The 15,221-nt window shown below is 43.0% G+C and overlaps 1 protein-coding gene across 4 annotated transcripts in view; it reads right to left on the bottom strand.

Annotated features, from left to right (window-relative positions):
• ppp1r1b (protein phosphatase 1, regulatory (inhibitor) subunit 1B) overlaps positions 1-12,515 on the bottom strand; it is a 31,872-nt gene extending 19,357 nt beyond the window's left edge. Inside the window, exons 1-2 of one of the 4 annotated variants that reach the window (XM_085783433.1) lie at positions 12,013-12,515; positions 10,058-10,084 (exon numbers count right to left, since the gene is read on the bottom strand). In XM_085783433.1, the coding sequence (XP_085639559.1) occupies positions 10,058-10,084; positions 12,013-12,135 (150 nt within the window). In that variant the 5' untranslated portion in view covers positions 12,136-12,515. The remainder of the gene's footprint in view (positions 1-10,057; positions 10,085-12,012) is intronic. The other 3 variants (XM_085783434.1, XM_085783436.1, XM_085783437.1) reach the window with 3 other exon arrangements.
• Between the last annotated feature and the right edge of the window lie 2,706 nt (positions 12,516-15,221).

The raw sequence follows: 15,221 nt of genomic DNA, 5'->3' as shown, positions 1-15,221 counted from the left end.
TGATAATACAGATGAAAGGTGAACATGTATGAATGGAAACCTTCAGCAAGAGGTCAGAAGCAGCTAATAATTCATGTATAATTCCAGGAAAGATGGTTGACAGTTAGTGACACTTAATAAAACAACAACAAGGTAAAAGGTGTTACAACCATCCCCACCCCTGTCAGTCACTGTTTTATTAGGTGTACCAGCATGGTGGTTTGAAATAAACATCAATGAAATGACTCATATTTTACCTAGGAACCTGCTCTTTCATCTTATACAAGTTACCTAATTCAAACTTCAACGGTATCGATACTAGTCAAAATTTAGACTTGGTCCAAAATATTAGTTTCTGGCCTTTAAAAATGTTTTTTGGCTGTAACCTACACACAGCCATGCAAATTCACATGCAATGTCAGGGAGTGAGTGGGTACTCTAATGTTATCCCTTATTGGTGAAAGTGATGATGTTACAACCATCCCCTTGTTACAAACATTCCCGGTCTCCCTAAGTGAAAACTGTCTAAAAACAAGTTAAAGAGATTAGTTTTGACTAAAATTGAGACATTTTGACAAGAAATAAGATAAAGATTTTGAGTTTTTGCAGTGTGGTACAGCAGAACCACAGCCTATTGAGCCGTGTGTGTGTGTGTGTGTGTGTGTGTTGGCATCACTTGGGTCCAAATACTGCTCTCACCCCCCCCCCCTCACCCCTCTCTCTCATCACGGCCCTGCTGTAACCCGGCTCAGCCCAGATATGGATTTGCACAAGATTGATTTGCAGTTGTTGTGGCATCTGCCCACCGGCACAGAGACAAACACATATGTGTGTGCGTTTGTGTGTGTGTGTGCAGAGAACATATAGTACAACAGTGCACAGAGGGGAACAAACATAAACCAAGGAGCAACTTTTTTCTTCTTTTTTTTTTACAGCCAGAAAGATGAATGCAACGATCCAAATATGAAGTTGAATATGAATCCAAGAAACGTGTTTGCTGCTTCCTGCTGAACGCTGACGTCCTTTTGATTGTCATTTATTTCCGTTTGCACAATAAACACATTCAGCTTTTTGTCCTTTCTTTCTTCCTGTTGGGACTGAGCTGAATCTATCAGGCCATAAACAACCCCCCCCCCCCCCCCCCCCCGTCTCTGTCTGTGTCTCTGCTGCAGCTTTATTCCCCGTCTCTGCTGCTGTTGTCGTGATCTTTAAATGTGTTTTCTCTTTTTATCTGAGCCCTGTGCCCCCACCACCCACACCCACTCACCTCCCCTTCCTCCCCCTCCTCCTCCTCCTCCTCCTCCCTGTGAGCCTTTTAAAATGAAGTGGCAGAGCCCCGGGCGGTGCTCTAAGTGCAATCTAGCAATGAATTCAATAACACAATAAGGTGAAAAAGGATCCCTCTTACAGTGTGAGCTGAGTGTTTTTGTTCCAGTGCAAACAGCAGTAGATGCTTAGTGGGAGTGGGTTCAGGTGTAAAACATTTATATTGTGTCACATCTCTGTGATTTAGTGCACATTTAACTGTTGCACACATGTTTAGACAAAATGCAATTTCAGCTAATAAAGATTTTAAGTGAATACACTGTAAAAACTCAAATATCTTACCAAGAATATTTGTCTTATTTCTTGTCAAAATGTTTCATTTCTAGTCAAAACTAATCTCTTTCCACTTAAAATAAGACTCATCACCTAAAAACGTACTTGTTTTTAGATCATTTTCACTTGTTTCAAACAAATTTTCACTTGAAATAAGTATAAAAATCGGCCAGTGAAAGCAAGTTTTTTGTGCTTGAAATAAGGAGGAAAAACCTGATACACTATCAGATTTTTCCACTTATTTCAAATGAAAATACTTTATTTCTATACGCTTGAAAGAAGTAAAAAGTGTCTAAATACAAGCTACTTTTTATGTGATGAGTCTTATTTTAAGTATAATGAGATTTGTTTTGTCTAGAAATGACATTTTGACTTGAAATAAGACAAATATTCTTGGTAAGATTTTTGAGTTTTTGCAGTGTAATTTCAAAATAAAAGGCAGAAGATAACACGCCAGATGTTGTTTTTTTTCTTCCTGAGTATATTTACTCTGCAATGTGAGGAATGTATGTTTAGTGTTTTTGCCCAAAGACGCCGACACACACAGTCGACCATTGTCCGCATCATGAAACCTAATTACCGGTCCGACGTGTTTCATCCAGACAAAGCTGCCAGCCAGGCAAAATGTTTCCATAAGCACGACAAATCAACAGCCAGAGGCCGGTGATCAGCTCCATCGTCGTCATGTGACACAAACGGCTCCGTCACAGACACATCCAGGCCGCGCTCTGCTGCCGGGTAGTAACACCCCGGTGTCCAGATGTTTTAGGGTCAAGGACGATAAGCTCCAGAAATTTACATTGAGCGACACCGCTGGATTCCCACAAGTCTGAGTGAGCTGCTGCATCCTCGCTGACCTCAGACCACCTCACCTCACCCCACCACTGGCTAACTGGATAAACAGATGGCAGGAGAAAGCATCTGGAGGGGCTTCTCCGGTGACCCCCCGAATAGGAAATGTAATTATGCTGCTGCACCCATCGGCAAGAATGATATCATCATACTCAGACTCCCAGACGACCCCTCCTTTGTTTCACACTGCTGCCCCCCCACCCACCTTTCTTCCCCTGCAACAGCATTTATATAATTAGCTGCTGGTAGCTGCTGTTGTTCCAGAGAAATAAACAGTTTACCATCACAACACAGCTCAGACAATGAGTGACAGGACGCCACCTGCCAGGCCAAAGTGTGTGTGGGGGGGGTGTCAGTCATTAAAAGCCTTATTCATAGAGATGTCGGCACGGCGACCGGCCCTGCACACAAACACTGCAAACACACACACACACACATACAGTAGAAACTCTGGCTCCTTTCTCTTCTTTCTTTGCACGTGCACTTGTGCAGTTCACAGGTGTCACATTGTGCCGCTGACAAAAGGCCACGGCTCCAGAGGTCAACGAGCTCAGGTACAAATAAACAAACAAACAGAAGTGCAGAGAGGCGCTGTGGTGACGCGTTTCACTACGTCATCCACTAGAAAAAAGGCTCCTATTGACGGTTGCTGTGCAGGTTATACGGCTCGGTGCCGGGATGCAAAAGGAATTTATAAAACTCATCTGTGGATGATGCAGCTTCATTGTAAAAAAAAACAAAAAACATTGGCAACATTGCCATTATCCCTATAGTTTTAGAAGTAGTTTCATTACCTTTAATTGTCGGTGCAAGCTGTTTTTAGATCGGCGGAGCAGAGACGTGAGCTCTGCACAGTGCACAGTATTCTTTCGCCTTTCATCAAACTCATCAAATACCCAATCCAATAACTCCACAACGCTCTGGTGGACAAGTTGTGACCTGCACATTCACCACGCTATGAAATAATCATGTAATATTACAAAAGTTGTTTTAGAGGCAAATACGTAACCGGAAATTCCAGACACGGCTGCAAAAAAAAAAAAGCAAACGTTCTGAGTATTTGCTTTCATGTGTCGTAATGTTACATAATTATAAGTTATTATCTCATAGCGTGGTGAATGTGCAGGTCACAACTTGTCCATGAGAGCGTTTTGGAGTTGTTGGATTGTGTGTTTGATGAGGGAAACCAAGAAATCCCATGAGCCTCCGTAGCGTAGCTCTGAGCAGCTCACGTCTCTGCCCCACCGATCTAAAAACAGCTTGCACTGACAATTAAAGGTAATGAACCTACTCCTAACACTATAGGGATTATGGCAATAGGTGAATTTGCCAAAATGTTGAAATATCCCTTAACGTCACTGTGGTTTGTGTTGTTACCTTATTTCTTCTCTGAGCCATTTCCTCTGAAACGTATTGAACATGACCTGCTGTGCCCCTTCCTCCTCCTCCTCCCTCCCTCCCTCCCTGTGCAGCTCATTAAGTTCAAGTCTCAACAACAAAGCAGAGATTAAAACAGACACAGCAGCAGCAACATAATGCAGCAGCAGCAGCAGAATCTTCTACAGGGATCGAGAACAATCCCATTTGTTTTGATTTGGACCTCAGAGTCTCGTCTGCAGCGTCTCGAGTGTCTTGTTTCCAGCTCCTCAGGATGAAGAGCTGCAGGAACAGACACTGACTCGTCTTTGCACCGTCACCATCATGAGCGGTGGCACATTAGGAGGATGTTTCTCCTCGTGGCCTTTAATCAGACCCGACTCGGTTTGATTAACGGTGATCTCCTGAAGTGACACCTCATGCAACTGACAAAAGAGGATTTGTTGACAGTGACGTGTGTGTGTGTGTGTGTGTGTGTGTGTGTGTGTGTGTGTGCAGTGTGTACAGTGTCATCATCAGGCGACACATCTCTCACTATTTGTGGTTTGTTTTTTGAGCTGTTTACACATCACACACATCCACGTGCGCAGACAGAGGAGATGAGAGATTGTTCAGTTCAGGTGCAGTTTTTCAAAATAAAACACATATTTTTACTAAATTAAATGAGACGTCTTCTTCTGCACAGCTCCAGTGCAAAACAGCCAGGACATGAAAGGAAACTCTGTGTGAAGCTGCTGAAGGACCGACACACCGACACACAGCCTGGAACGCCGACACCAGGGAGGAACAGACGACACATACGTAAAAAAAAAATAAAAAATAAACCTGCAGAAGACAGAGACCCATTGATTTTGTCCAAGCTGCAGCAGCAACCTGTGCTTTCCAAAGAGCAATTCATCTTTCTTAAATTATTCTTCCCCAATTCATTTTCTTTTTCTTTTTTTTTTCTTCTTCCTGAAACATCAACAAACTGTTCTGGACTTTGAAAAGGGAACAAGAAAAAAACTCAGAAGAAGCCGACAGACAGTTCACGTCATTGGAATAAACTGAGTCAGTGAGACACTTTTAGGACGGTTGGTGACATTTCTGACCGGGAAAGATCACTGCGCCCTCTCGCCCAGTCCCAGCATGCACTGCTCTGCTTTGCTTTGCTTTGCTTTGTGGCGTCCAACAAGATGTCCTCTCTCTGGGAGTGCATGTTGACAGTCCCCCAGACTGTCAGTGTTTACCCACAAACATGACGACGCATCAAAGGTCGCTGTTTGATGTTTAACCCACAGACACAGACTGGACCGGGACGGATGAAGGAGAGAGAGAGGGAGGAGGAGAGGGGGCTGAGATCATACCCCTCATGTCAGCTTTAACAGGGATTAATGAGGAGGTGTTTGACATTGGAGGGAGTCGATCCAATGACCTTTAAAGGGATACGCCAACATTTTTTTGTGTGTCGTGTCCATGACAAGCAGATAGACACCATCCTTTCGACTGTGCATGCAGTAACAAGGGAGATAGAGTCCATATCGCCCGTAGTTAGCTTAGCTCAAACGCTGGAAGTGTATAGGTAGAGTTAGCCTGCCTCCACCTAAAGTCGTCAGAGAAACTCTTCAGCAACTCTAAACTTCTCAGAGCTGACAAAACTCTCCGGTAAGGCACCTTGAGCGGTCAAATGCCGGTGATGGGACGAGATCGGTCAAAATGGAGGGTTCAAGCAAAGACGGTTTATTTTGGTTCAAGCTAGCTACATCGAGGGTAGGTTAGCTTCCTATTTCAAAGTAAAAGCACAAATTCTATCGTCATGGTTTTCTGTGAAATGTCGATAAAGTGATATATTTACAGAGTTTGGAGCTAAAATGAAATCAGCTTCTGACTGCTGATTTCGGCTCGGGTAGGAGGCAGGCTAACACTACCTATACACTTCCAATGTTTGAGCTAAGCTAATTAGCAGTGCGCCAGCTCTGCCCGTAGCCTATCTCCCTTGTTACTGCACGCACAGTCGAAAGGATGGTGTCTATCTGCTGGTCATGGACTCAGGAGTGAGGCAAGACATGAAAAAAAAAATGTTGCCGTATCCCTTTAACATCCTCTGATATTCTGTCTTTTGGTTTTGTTTTTTACTGAGCTTCCTGTCGCTTCACAGAAACACACAAACACACACACACGTCAGGTCAGCCTGGTGAAAACCAACAGGGAATCAGTGACCCTAATCTCCGTCCATTATGCACATTATACCCAACGTCACTTGCAAAAGGATGCAGGATCGGTGTATGTGTGTGTGTGTACCGAGGGGGTGGGGAGGGACAGTAAACACAACAACCATGTGCTTCCTCTGCGTTGTTGCTGACAATGATAACACGGCTCCTGCTCCTGACCTCTGGATGTGAAGATTAACTCCACAATGATCATCTTTAAAAAGAAAAAAAGATGAAAGAAAAAGTCCCTTTATCCTCTGGAATGATTTTCAATAAGATGACACACATCAGAGACCCCGAGGAGGAGGAGGCGGAGGAGGAGGAGAAGGAGAGGGAAATGAAATGATGACAAATGAGTTCTTGGAGTTTGAAAAGTTCCAGCCAAGGTTTTTTTTTAGGTGCTGAGAGAGAGAAAACCACTAATCGGAAAAAAAAAGGGGGCTTAGAGTGTGATGTAATAGAGCAGAGAGGCCCACAAAGTCTGAAGAGTGAGAGTGAGAGTGAGAGAAGTTTGTTTGTTCAAAAATCAAAATCAAGTGACCTTCAGGTTCAGCCTCAACAATTCAGGGAACTCGCTGAGATCAACGGCTTATTGTTTATTTATATACCAACCAGGAGAGAGAGAAATGTGATTTCTGTCTTCAAAGGACTGAACAAGACCAAATATAAATGTGCAAACTCACAGTCGGACGTCATCTGGAAAATTAGAAACTGGGGCGTATATTTATAGCCCATATACAAATGTAGGCCTACAGTATGTTTGTTTATACTATAGATATACTGTATGTGACATAAATAAAGATCCATGTCAATATATGTTAGGATCAGGGGTTGGTTAACGCATTAATGCAACATTTATGCTGTTTTAATAAACTAATATGTTAACAAATCATATGAGAAATCATAATTTTGATATTTTTCTATCTATATAAGTGCATAAACAACTTGTTAGAGCCATTTTGTATATATTTGTATACACATAAGGTGATAAATAATTTAGATTTGTTGGATTTATCCTGATTTCATATATTTGAGGTCATAAGAATGCCTATAATAACTGGTTTCTTCTTATTGGCTGAGATGTGCGTAACGTGATGTGTGCGTACTTTGGTTTAGTTTAGTGAATATGGAGACGAGGAGGGCACACTATAGTTTTTGACCGTGCTCATGATTATTGCCTTATTTTGGATGGCTGCACAGTCTAGTGTGTGTTTAAAAAGTATAGAGAGATGGAGCCACACTAACACAACTTTTCCTACTTGTTTTTGTACAAATTATAAACTCTATATCTTCATATATCTAGACTAGAGGATGTGTAATAATCGAGATGATATCTCCAGACATAGGGACTTTTATGTCGTATATTAACATTTCTGCAGTGAAAACCCACTACAGGAGGAAATCAGAAGGAGATGTGTTGTTATTATGAATAAGAATAAAACTCCTCAGAATAAACACACAGCCACCGTCCAACAGGAACATCTGACACCTCTGAAGGACACACACCTATAGTTGCTGTTTCTGCTCCTACAGGCTGTGTGTGTGGGAGGTGTGTATGTGTGTGTATGTGTGTGTGTGTGTGTGGAAACGTCTCGCACATTAACACAAAGAGCATCTGCACACAACAGACCTACAAACAGCACCAACGTAAACAATAAACAGCCCCGCGCAGTCAGACAGAGACCGTCCATTAAAGTCGACCTTTCAGATGCCAACAGTGATGGGAGGAGGAGGAAGAGGAGGAGGAGGACGAGGAGGGGGTGTGCAGCTCATCTCCATAGTAACAAGGCCCTGGCAGTTCAGTCGATAGTGGGGGTTTTTTTGTTGTTGTTTTTTTTCATTATTGAGTTTGGTTGTGGGGCGTTTAAATGCCATCGGAAACAACAGTAGCTGTACAGGAGTTATAGTTCTAGTTGTGTAAGAATGGGAGAATCATTAGCAGCTCGTTAGCGGGGACGGACGTGTGTGTGTGGGCGTCAGTAAGTTAATTGCTGTGGGACAATGACGAGGGGAATGAAATGAGAGTCTTGAACCGTCCACCAACCCACACACACACACACACACACACATAGCTACGTACTGTACGTCTCTGGAGGTTAGTTAGATGCTATCTGCCTTTTAAACACACATAAACACATCCTCTCCTGAACGCCCATTCAGTTTCCCACACTCCCCCTGCAGTGTATTTGTTCCCAGCATTCAGCCACTTGAACACACTCACACACACTCACACACACACACACACACACACACACACACACACACACACACACACACACTCACACACACTCACACACACACACACAACTGAGCGTCATCAACTACCAACCTGAGGCTTCATATGTTTTATGTTACTGAGGCATAGTGTTATATAAGATAGTCCCTACTGTGGCCAATAAACAAATATATTATCATTACATGGATCTATGTTGTATAAACACTGCCCGTCCAAAAAAAAGTCACCACTTGGATTTAACTAAGCTAATAGGTAAAAGCCTCCTATTGGATAATTACTGCATAGATGATTATGTTTCAGCTCGCAACAAGTTATTAAACTCTTACTGATGCAGTCTCATTTCTTAGAAGAGACATCCTGTGGTCGTGCAAAGATGTTAATCTGTTTCAGAAGAGTGAAATTACTGGCATTCATCAAGCAAATAAAACATCTAAGGAGATTGCTGAGACTAAAATTGGGTTAAGAACTGTCCAATGCATTATTAAAAACTGAAAGGAGAGTGGGGAAGCATCATCTTCAAGGAAGAAATGTGGTCGGAGAAAAATCTTGAATTATCGTGATCGGCGATCGCTTAAAGGTACAGTATGTAAGAAATCTAAAGCAACTGGCCGTAAAATCCTCCTAATATGTCACAGAGACTCAGGAATAATGTTCATATAACATGATCGAACTCACCAACAACAATAGTACAGCCAGAGTATTCGCATTAAAAATCTTTTTTTGCAGACTGCAAATCATGTTTATGTTTTGAATTTACATGTTTACATGTTGCGCCACCTAGCCCTCTCTCCCAGTCACGGCGGCGTCAGTGGCATTTCAGCCTCCGGTCGCTTCCACTGAGCTGCCGCTACGACTGGGAGGAAAAAACAGATCGCTGTGTTTTGAATTTGACTGCAGTAACCGTTTTTGGCCACATTCTTACATATTGTACCTTTAAACATTTGGTGAAATCAGAGATTGTTGTGAGATTACGAAGCTTATCGAAACAATGCCACAGTGAATGCCTGCCGTATTTAAAGATAAAGGCGGCTCCAATGAAATATTAGAGTGTGTGACTTTTTTTTTTGTACGGGCAGTGTATATACATGAGATACAAGTTCATAACATATGCTTAAAACATTCAAATGTTTACTTTAGGGCTGTCTACCCATTAAATAGTTAATCATATTTAAATTGCACATTTTTTATTTATTTATTCAAAATGCACCTTAAAGGGAACTCTCTCAAGTGTTTAATAATGCAAAAATATGCTAATTTATGCAAATGTAAGTCTATTACACAGCATAAGGAAAAAATTATATATATATAGGTTTAGCTTCACAATGCAGCTAATTTATTTTTCCACAAACTGATGCAAACTACTGGTCGGGTCAAAGGTCAACATAACAGAAAGTGTGTTAATTGCACGCGTGGAGTTAAATAGGAATTTGCATAAAAAAGGTTTATTATTACGTTAACTAGTTAGTTTTAAAAACTGAAAGTGGTCTCAGACTTTTGGACTCTACTGTATATGTATATATATTTATATAATAGGCAGGTAGATATACAGCATAAGCAAACATACATAGATTTGCATGGGCTCAGGTCTCTGTGTCAATACACAGGGTTCATATATGTAACTTCGGTAAATGTACATATATTGAATTTGCATGTGTCCTGGAGCAGAGCCGGCCCACAGAGCCTAAATATAGCCCATCAGTGTGTGTGTGTGTGTGTGTGTGTGCAGCCATAAGGTGACTGAGCAGCAACAAGGTCCTCCCCAAAACCAACAGGAAGTGAGAGGAGCTTTTTTTTTTCTTTTTTTTAAGAAGAGGGGGCAGCTCACATATGGTAGATTGATATCCTGTAGTTTCTTGGAAGAGACGATAGGGATCAGAGCGCATGAGAGATAGAGAGAAGAAGAAGAGGGGGAGGAGGAGGAGGAGGAGGAGAAGAAGAGTGAGTGAAGGTTGTGAAGCGTTGCAAAACATTTCACATTTAGCAAGTCGTTATGTCATTTAGTCATTTAGCTACTTAAACCTTCATCACATCAGCCATAAAACTTCTGTCCTCACAGGTCAGAAATCTGCTCATAAAACAACAAACAACAGCTCAAAATCTGCTGCTTTACATCCACTTTTACTGTTTATGTTGGGATTTTATTGTCAATACAGCACATTAAGCTGATATTTAAAGGGATAGTTCAACATTTTGGCAAATTGGCCCATTGCCATAATCCTTATAGTTTTAGGAGTAGGTTTGTTACCTTTAATTGTCGGTGCAAGCTGTTTTTAGAACGGCGGAGCAGAGCGGCGAGCTGCTCAGAGCTACGCTACGGAGGCTAATGGGATTTCTTGGTTTCCCTCATCAAACTCATCAAATACACAATCCAACAACTCCACAACGCTCTGGTGGACAAGTTGTGACCTGCACATTCACCACACTATGAGATAATAACAGAACGTTACCCGACAGAGTTGTTTTCTAGGGAAATACAGAGACTGCTTGCTGAAAAACTGCCCCTGAAGGCAACGCGCATCAGCGGTTTTGCATGAATTTACCTTGAAAACAACTCTGTCTCGTAAAGTTCTGTTATTATCTCATAACGTGGTGAATGTGCAGGTCACAACGTTTTGGAGTTGTTGGATTGCGCCAATTTGCCAAAATGTTGAACTATCCCTTTTTTAAGTTAAAAAGACACATTTTGAATGATTTGGACTTAAGTTACAATCAGATGAACAGGTCTCAGGATAACGAGAGGCTAATGTTATTATATAAAAAATGTTATTTTCAAGCAATTAGGTGAAAGAAAACCAGGTCTCTGATATAAAAAATGGGTCAAATTTGGACCCGAGGACGAGAGAAGCCTTGGATAAGAAGAGAAAGTCTCATCAATTTCACTCCGCATGAATCTACAAAGAAAACTTGACGCTGCAGAGCTCCGGTCTTGTGAAACAGGGACGTTCACTGAGGGAGCCGACCCCGACACAGGTGAGCCCACCTGGTGAAGCTCACGTTGTGTGTGTCTGTGTGTGTGTGTGTGTGTTAACTATCTTTTTGCTCTCCTGCTCCACCTCTCCTCTCACTCCTCTCTGGCTCTCAGGAGGGATGAGCCATTGGCCTGGATCTACCTCGGCACCAAACGCTTCCTAGATTTGGCCCAGTTTCCCCCCCCTGTTCTATAATAAGAGCCGCTCGCATCAGAGCCAACAAAAAAAAGAAAAATCAAGTAAAACAAAAAAAAAAAAAAGAAGAGAGAGAGAGTCATCTGACGCTTCATTGGAGGATTTTTCTTTTTTTTTTTTTTTAAACAAAAGATCAGATGACAGGAGCCACTCACATGGACAGAGTGAGAGTGACAGTCGGACACAAAGTACTAATCATTAACAGCGACTTTGTTGTTTGTTGTTTCCACACAACACAACACAACACAACACGGTGACACACTCATCTCAATGTCACGCCGTTAAACGGGTCAAAGATGAGACGGCGAGGCTCTAATCTCATGAGGAAACAGAGGGGGGGAAATGTCATCATAATAATTTCTCAACCGTGTGGCAGACGGAGCCAAAACATAGAAGAAGAAAAAAAAAAAGAAAGAAAGAAAACTCCAGCTCTGTGTAAGAGGAAGGTTGTCAGAGATGAAACAAAGCAGAGATGTTGCAAAGTAAAGGAAAAAGTGGAAAGGAATCAAACCTGTGAGTGGTCAGTACTGTAAGAGCTTCAGCTGTCAAACACTTCAATCACCATAGATAGATACAGTAAAAGCTTTAAAAAAAAAAGACTTGCTGCTTTGCTCACCATCTCCACTTGCCGGGGGTCCAGGTTGGGGGGCGCCGAGGACGGCACGGCGAAGTGGATCTTCTTCCTCTCCTTGTGCTCGTCCTCCTCCACCTCCACCTCGGCCGACATGGACGGCTCCATGACCTCTGGATCCTTGGTGGGGTGAGGTGAGGTGAAAGGGTGAGGTGAAGGGTGGAAGGGTGAGGAGATCACAGTCACTTCTACACCACCTTTCCCCCTGGAGGAACCTCGGTATAAGTCCCAACACCTGAGAGCTGCTCTGCTCCTTCTGGTCCTCACTCCTTCTTCTCCTTCTTCTCCTTCTTCTTCTTAGAAAAACATCAAAGTGAGCTCTCTCTCTCTGTCTCTCTTTCTCTTTCTCTCTTCCTTCTCCACCACCTGTCCTCTCTGTGTTGCTATTATTCTCCTTCACCTCCTCTCTCTCTCTCTCTCTTTCTCTCTTTCCTCCCTCCCCTCACAACCTGTGCACCAGCAGGAGTTGAATGAGGCTCGTCCGTCCTCTACTCTAGATCTGAGCTGTGAGGGAGAGAGAAGTGGGAGGGACCGAGTGACAGAAGAGGGAGGAGGAGGAGGAGGTGGGGATATGACAGGGGAGGAGAGGAGAGGAGGGGAGAGGAGGGGAGGGGCCAAAGGGGCAAAGAGGATGTGGTGGTGGTGGTGTAGTGGTGGTGGCTGTGTTTTTCTGTCTATCTAAGCTGAGGTTGATTTGTAATCAGAAAGAAAAAAAATAATAATCTCATCACATCAGCTGAGCCTCTTTTGGCCTCTATTTGTGAATGAGAGATTTATACTGGGAGAGAGAGAGAGAGAGATGGAGGGGAGGGGGGAGGAGGGATCAACTATAGAGGGAGGGGGGAGGGGGAGGGGGGGTGAACAGGGGGCTAAACCGCATGGTGCTATTATGACATCACCAGATTTATTTATTTATTCATTCATTCACTCATTAGGCTCAGTCGGTGTTAAATACGCGACGCAGCGCCACAGTTATAACAGCTTCATCAATAACACAGACAAATCCCATTAATGTGGTTTTAACCTGCAAACGACTGGAGTATAAAGCACACTGAGGGGAGGGGGGAGTGGATATGAGGGTGCAAACAGGTTGGGAGTGAGAGGAAATGGGAGGTAAAGGTGTTTAAATTGAAACAGAGACAGGAGGAGGAGGAGGAGGAGGAGGAGGGAGCGGGTTGTTGGGCAGCAGCAGCTCCACTGCTCTACTTTCAGAAGGCCTTTGCTGTTATTTCACTCACATGGCAGAGGGATTTGGACAGTGGAGAGCTGTGGATTTATTTGGCCTCGGGGCAGAGTTGAGCTTTGGCATGGGGGCTGCAGAGAAGGAGATATGTGCAGGCAGCAGAGGAGGAGGAGGAGGAGGGAGAGAGAAGAGGAGGAGGAAGAGGAGCGTATACAGGTGGCTGCAGGGGCTGGGTGGGCAGAGGAGGAGGAGGAAGGGGTCGAGGTCATCCGTGTCTCTGCGGGAGAGAAAGAAAGAGCCCAGAAAGACATGAAACAGCCAAGTGAGTGTTCATCCCGCCAGTCAGCATCGTGTTATTTATTCACTGTTTCCATGCGGGGGTGGGCAGCACATTTGATTTTTTAAAAAGGGTTTGTCTGGACTACAAAGACACCTCTGTCCAGAGCAAAGCAAATAGGAGCCGAGTAGAGCACCTCCTCCTCTTCCTCTTCCTCCTCCTCCTCCTCTTCCTCCTCCTCAGGCGTGCAGGTGGCAGCTCATTACTGCATCTCCTCCTCCTGGTATGAAGACATGAGCTGTGAGAGGTCGCCGTTTATCAGCTTCAGAACAAACACAGACGAAGCAGAGCAGCGTGAGTCTGAGAGTTTCTGCAGAAAAAAAAAACCCAAAAGGCTTTTTTTTTTTTTTCAGTCACTTACTGCCATTTGATTTTGATCCAGAGCTGGTTGCGTAACTTTCTAATGTGTTGGGGGGGGGTGGGAGGTGAGGGGTGGGAATTGTGCAATATTTCATGAGGAATGTGTAATAGGCTCTGTTTAAGAGGGAGGCTCAACACGAGCTGCACAATTCAAGGAATCATGAAATGAAACCAGACACTGCAGGTCAAATGATAAGATGATGATGATGATTAAACAGAGGAAGGTGTTTTATTTTGAAGGGAAATGCAATGAGGGAACACAAAGCTGTTATTTATGAATCATGGAGCAGGTAAACACAGGTGGACCATTGTAATCCAGGTAAAACTAGACTCACCCTGACCTCTGAGTTAATGTGTGGTGAACATCGTGTTTGTTTTGTGAGCTCTCTGAACAAACAGGTGATGTATTACATGTCCGCATCACGAGCCGATGTCACTGTCAGGTAGATAGAGCAAAGTTTGAGAATTTTTTAAAGGGCCAGTCTGCAGGATTTAGCTGCATCTATTGGCGAAGCTGCGTATTCCTGCTTCATCTTCAGGGGAAACTACGGTGGCCCAGGGAGCTCAGTGCACTGCAAGTAAAGAAAACACATGCTAAGACACAGACAACTTCTGTTGTGTTGTGAGTTTTTGCAGCAATTAAGTTTCAGCTCATCAAAAATAATAGTTGTATCTGTTCCACTGACATATGCTGATCTGTTTATAATCACAATTGGACAATTAAGTTTTTTGTTGTATTCTATTCAACTTTGTTTGTATAATTAAAATCAAAGGGAGTTTTGGTCCATGAACCTTGGGGAAAGAATCCGTGAAGACGATCGAGCCAAAGATAAAACTGGAACGAACATTTAAAAAAAATAAAAAATAAAAAAAATCATCAAACACAGGCTGAACAAGCAAGTGCAAGTCTGGCACGGTAAACATAAACCGGATGATCAGCTGTGAGACATCTAATCTCCAAAAATAATCACAATTCTCTGGCAAAAATCAAGCCCAAGTTTGAGGATCAAGGGAGGAAAGTTATGGGATATAAAAGGATGAAATGAGCGTGGGGAATTTGAAAGGACACATTGACCTTCGTCTTGGTGTCCACGTCTTGAATAGATTCACGTGCTTCAGTGTTTATTAAAAATATTATGTTTCAAATAGTGCAGGCTACATCAGCTATGTCCCCTCTGCCCTCGGATGGACTCTGATTGGTCAGTTTACCAGAAGCAACTACAAGTTCAAGATGAAGGTTCAGAGTTGGAGCTATAACTTTACATGATTTAAAGGGATAGCTCAACATTTTGCCAAATTGGACTATTGTCATAG

This window comes from Trachurus japonicus, chromosome 8 (assembly GCF_045865225.1).
Source record: "Trachurus japonicus isolate A0001 chromosome 8, Traja_1.0".
NCBI lineage: Eukaryota > Metazoa > Chordata > Actinopteri > Carangiformes > Carangidae > Trachurus > Trachurus japonicus.
This window is presented reverse-complemented; position numbering and strand designations above follow the sequence as displayed.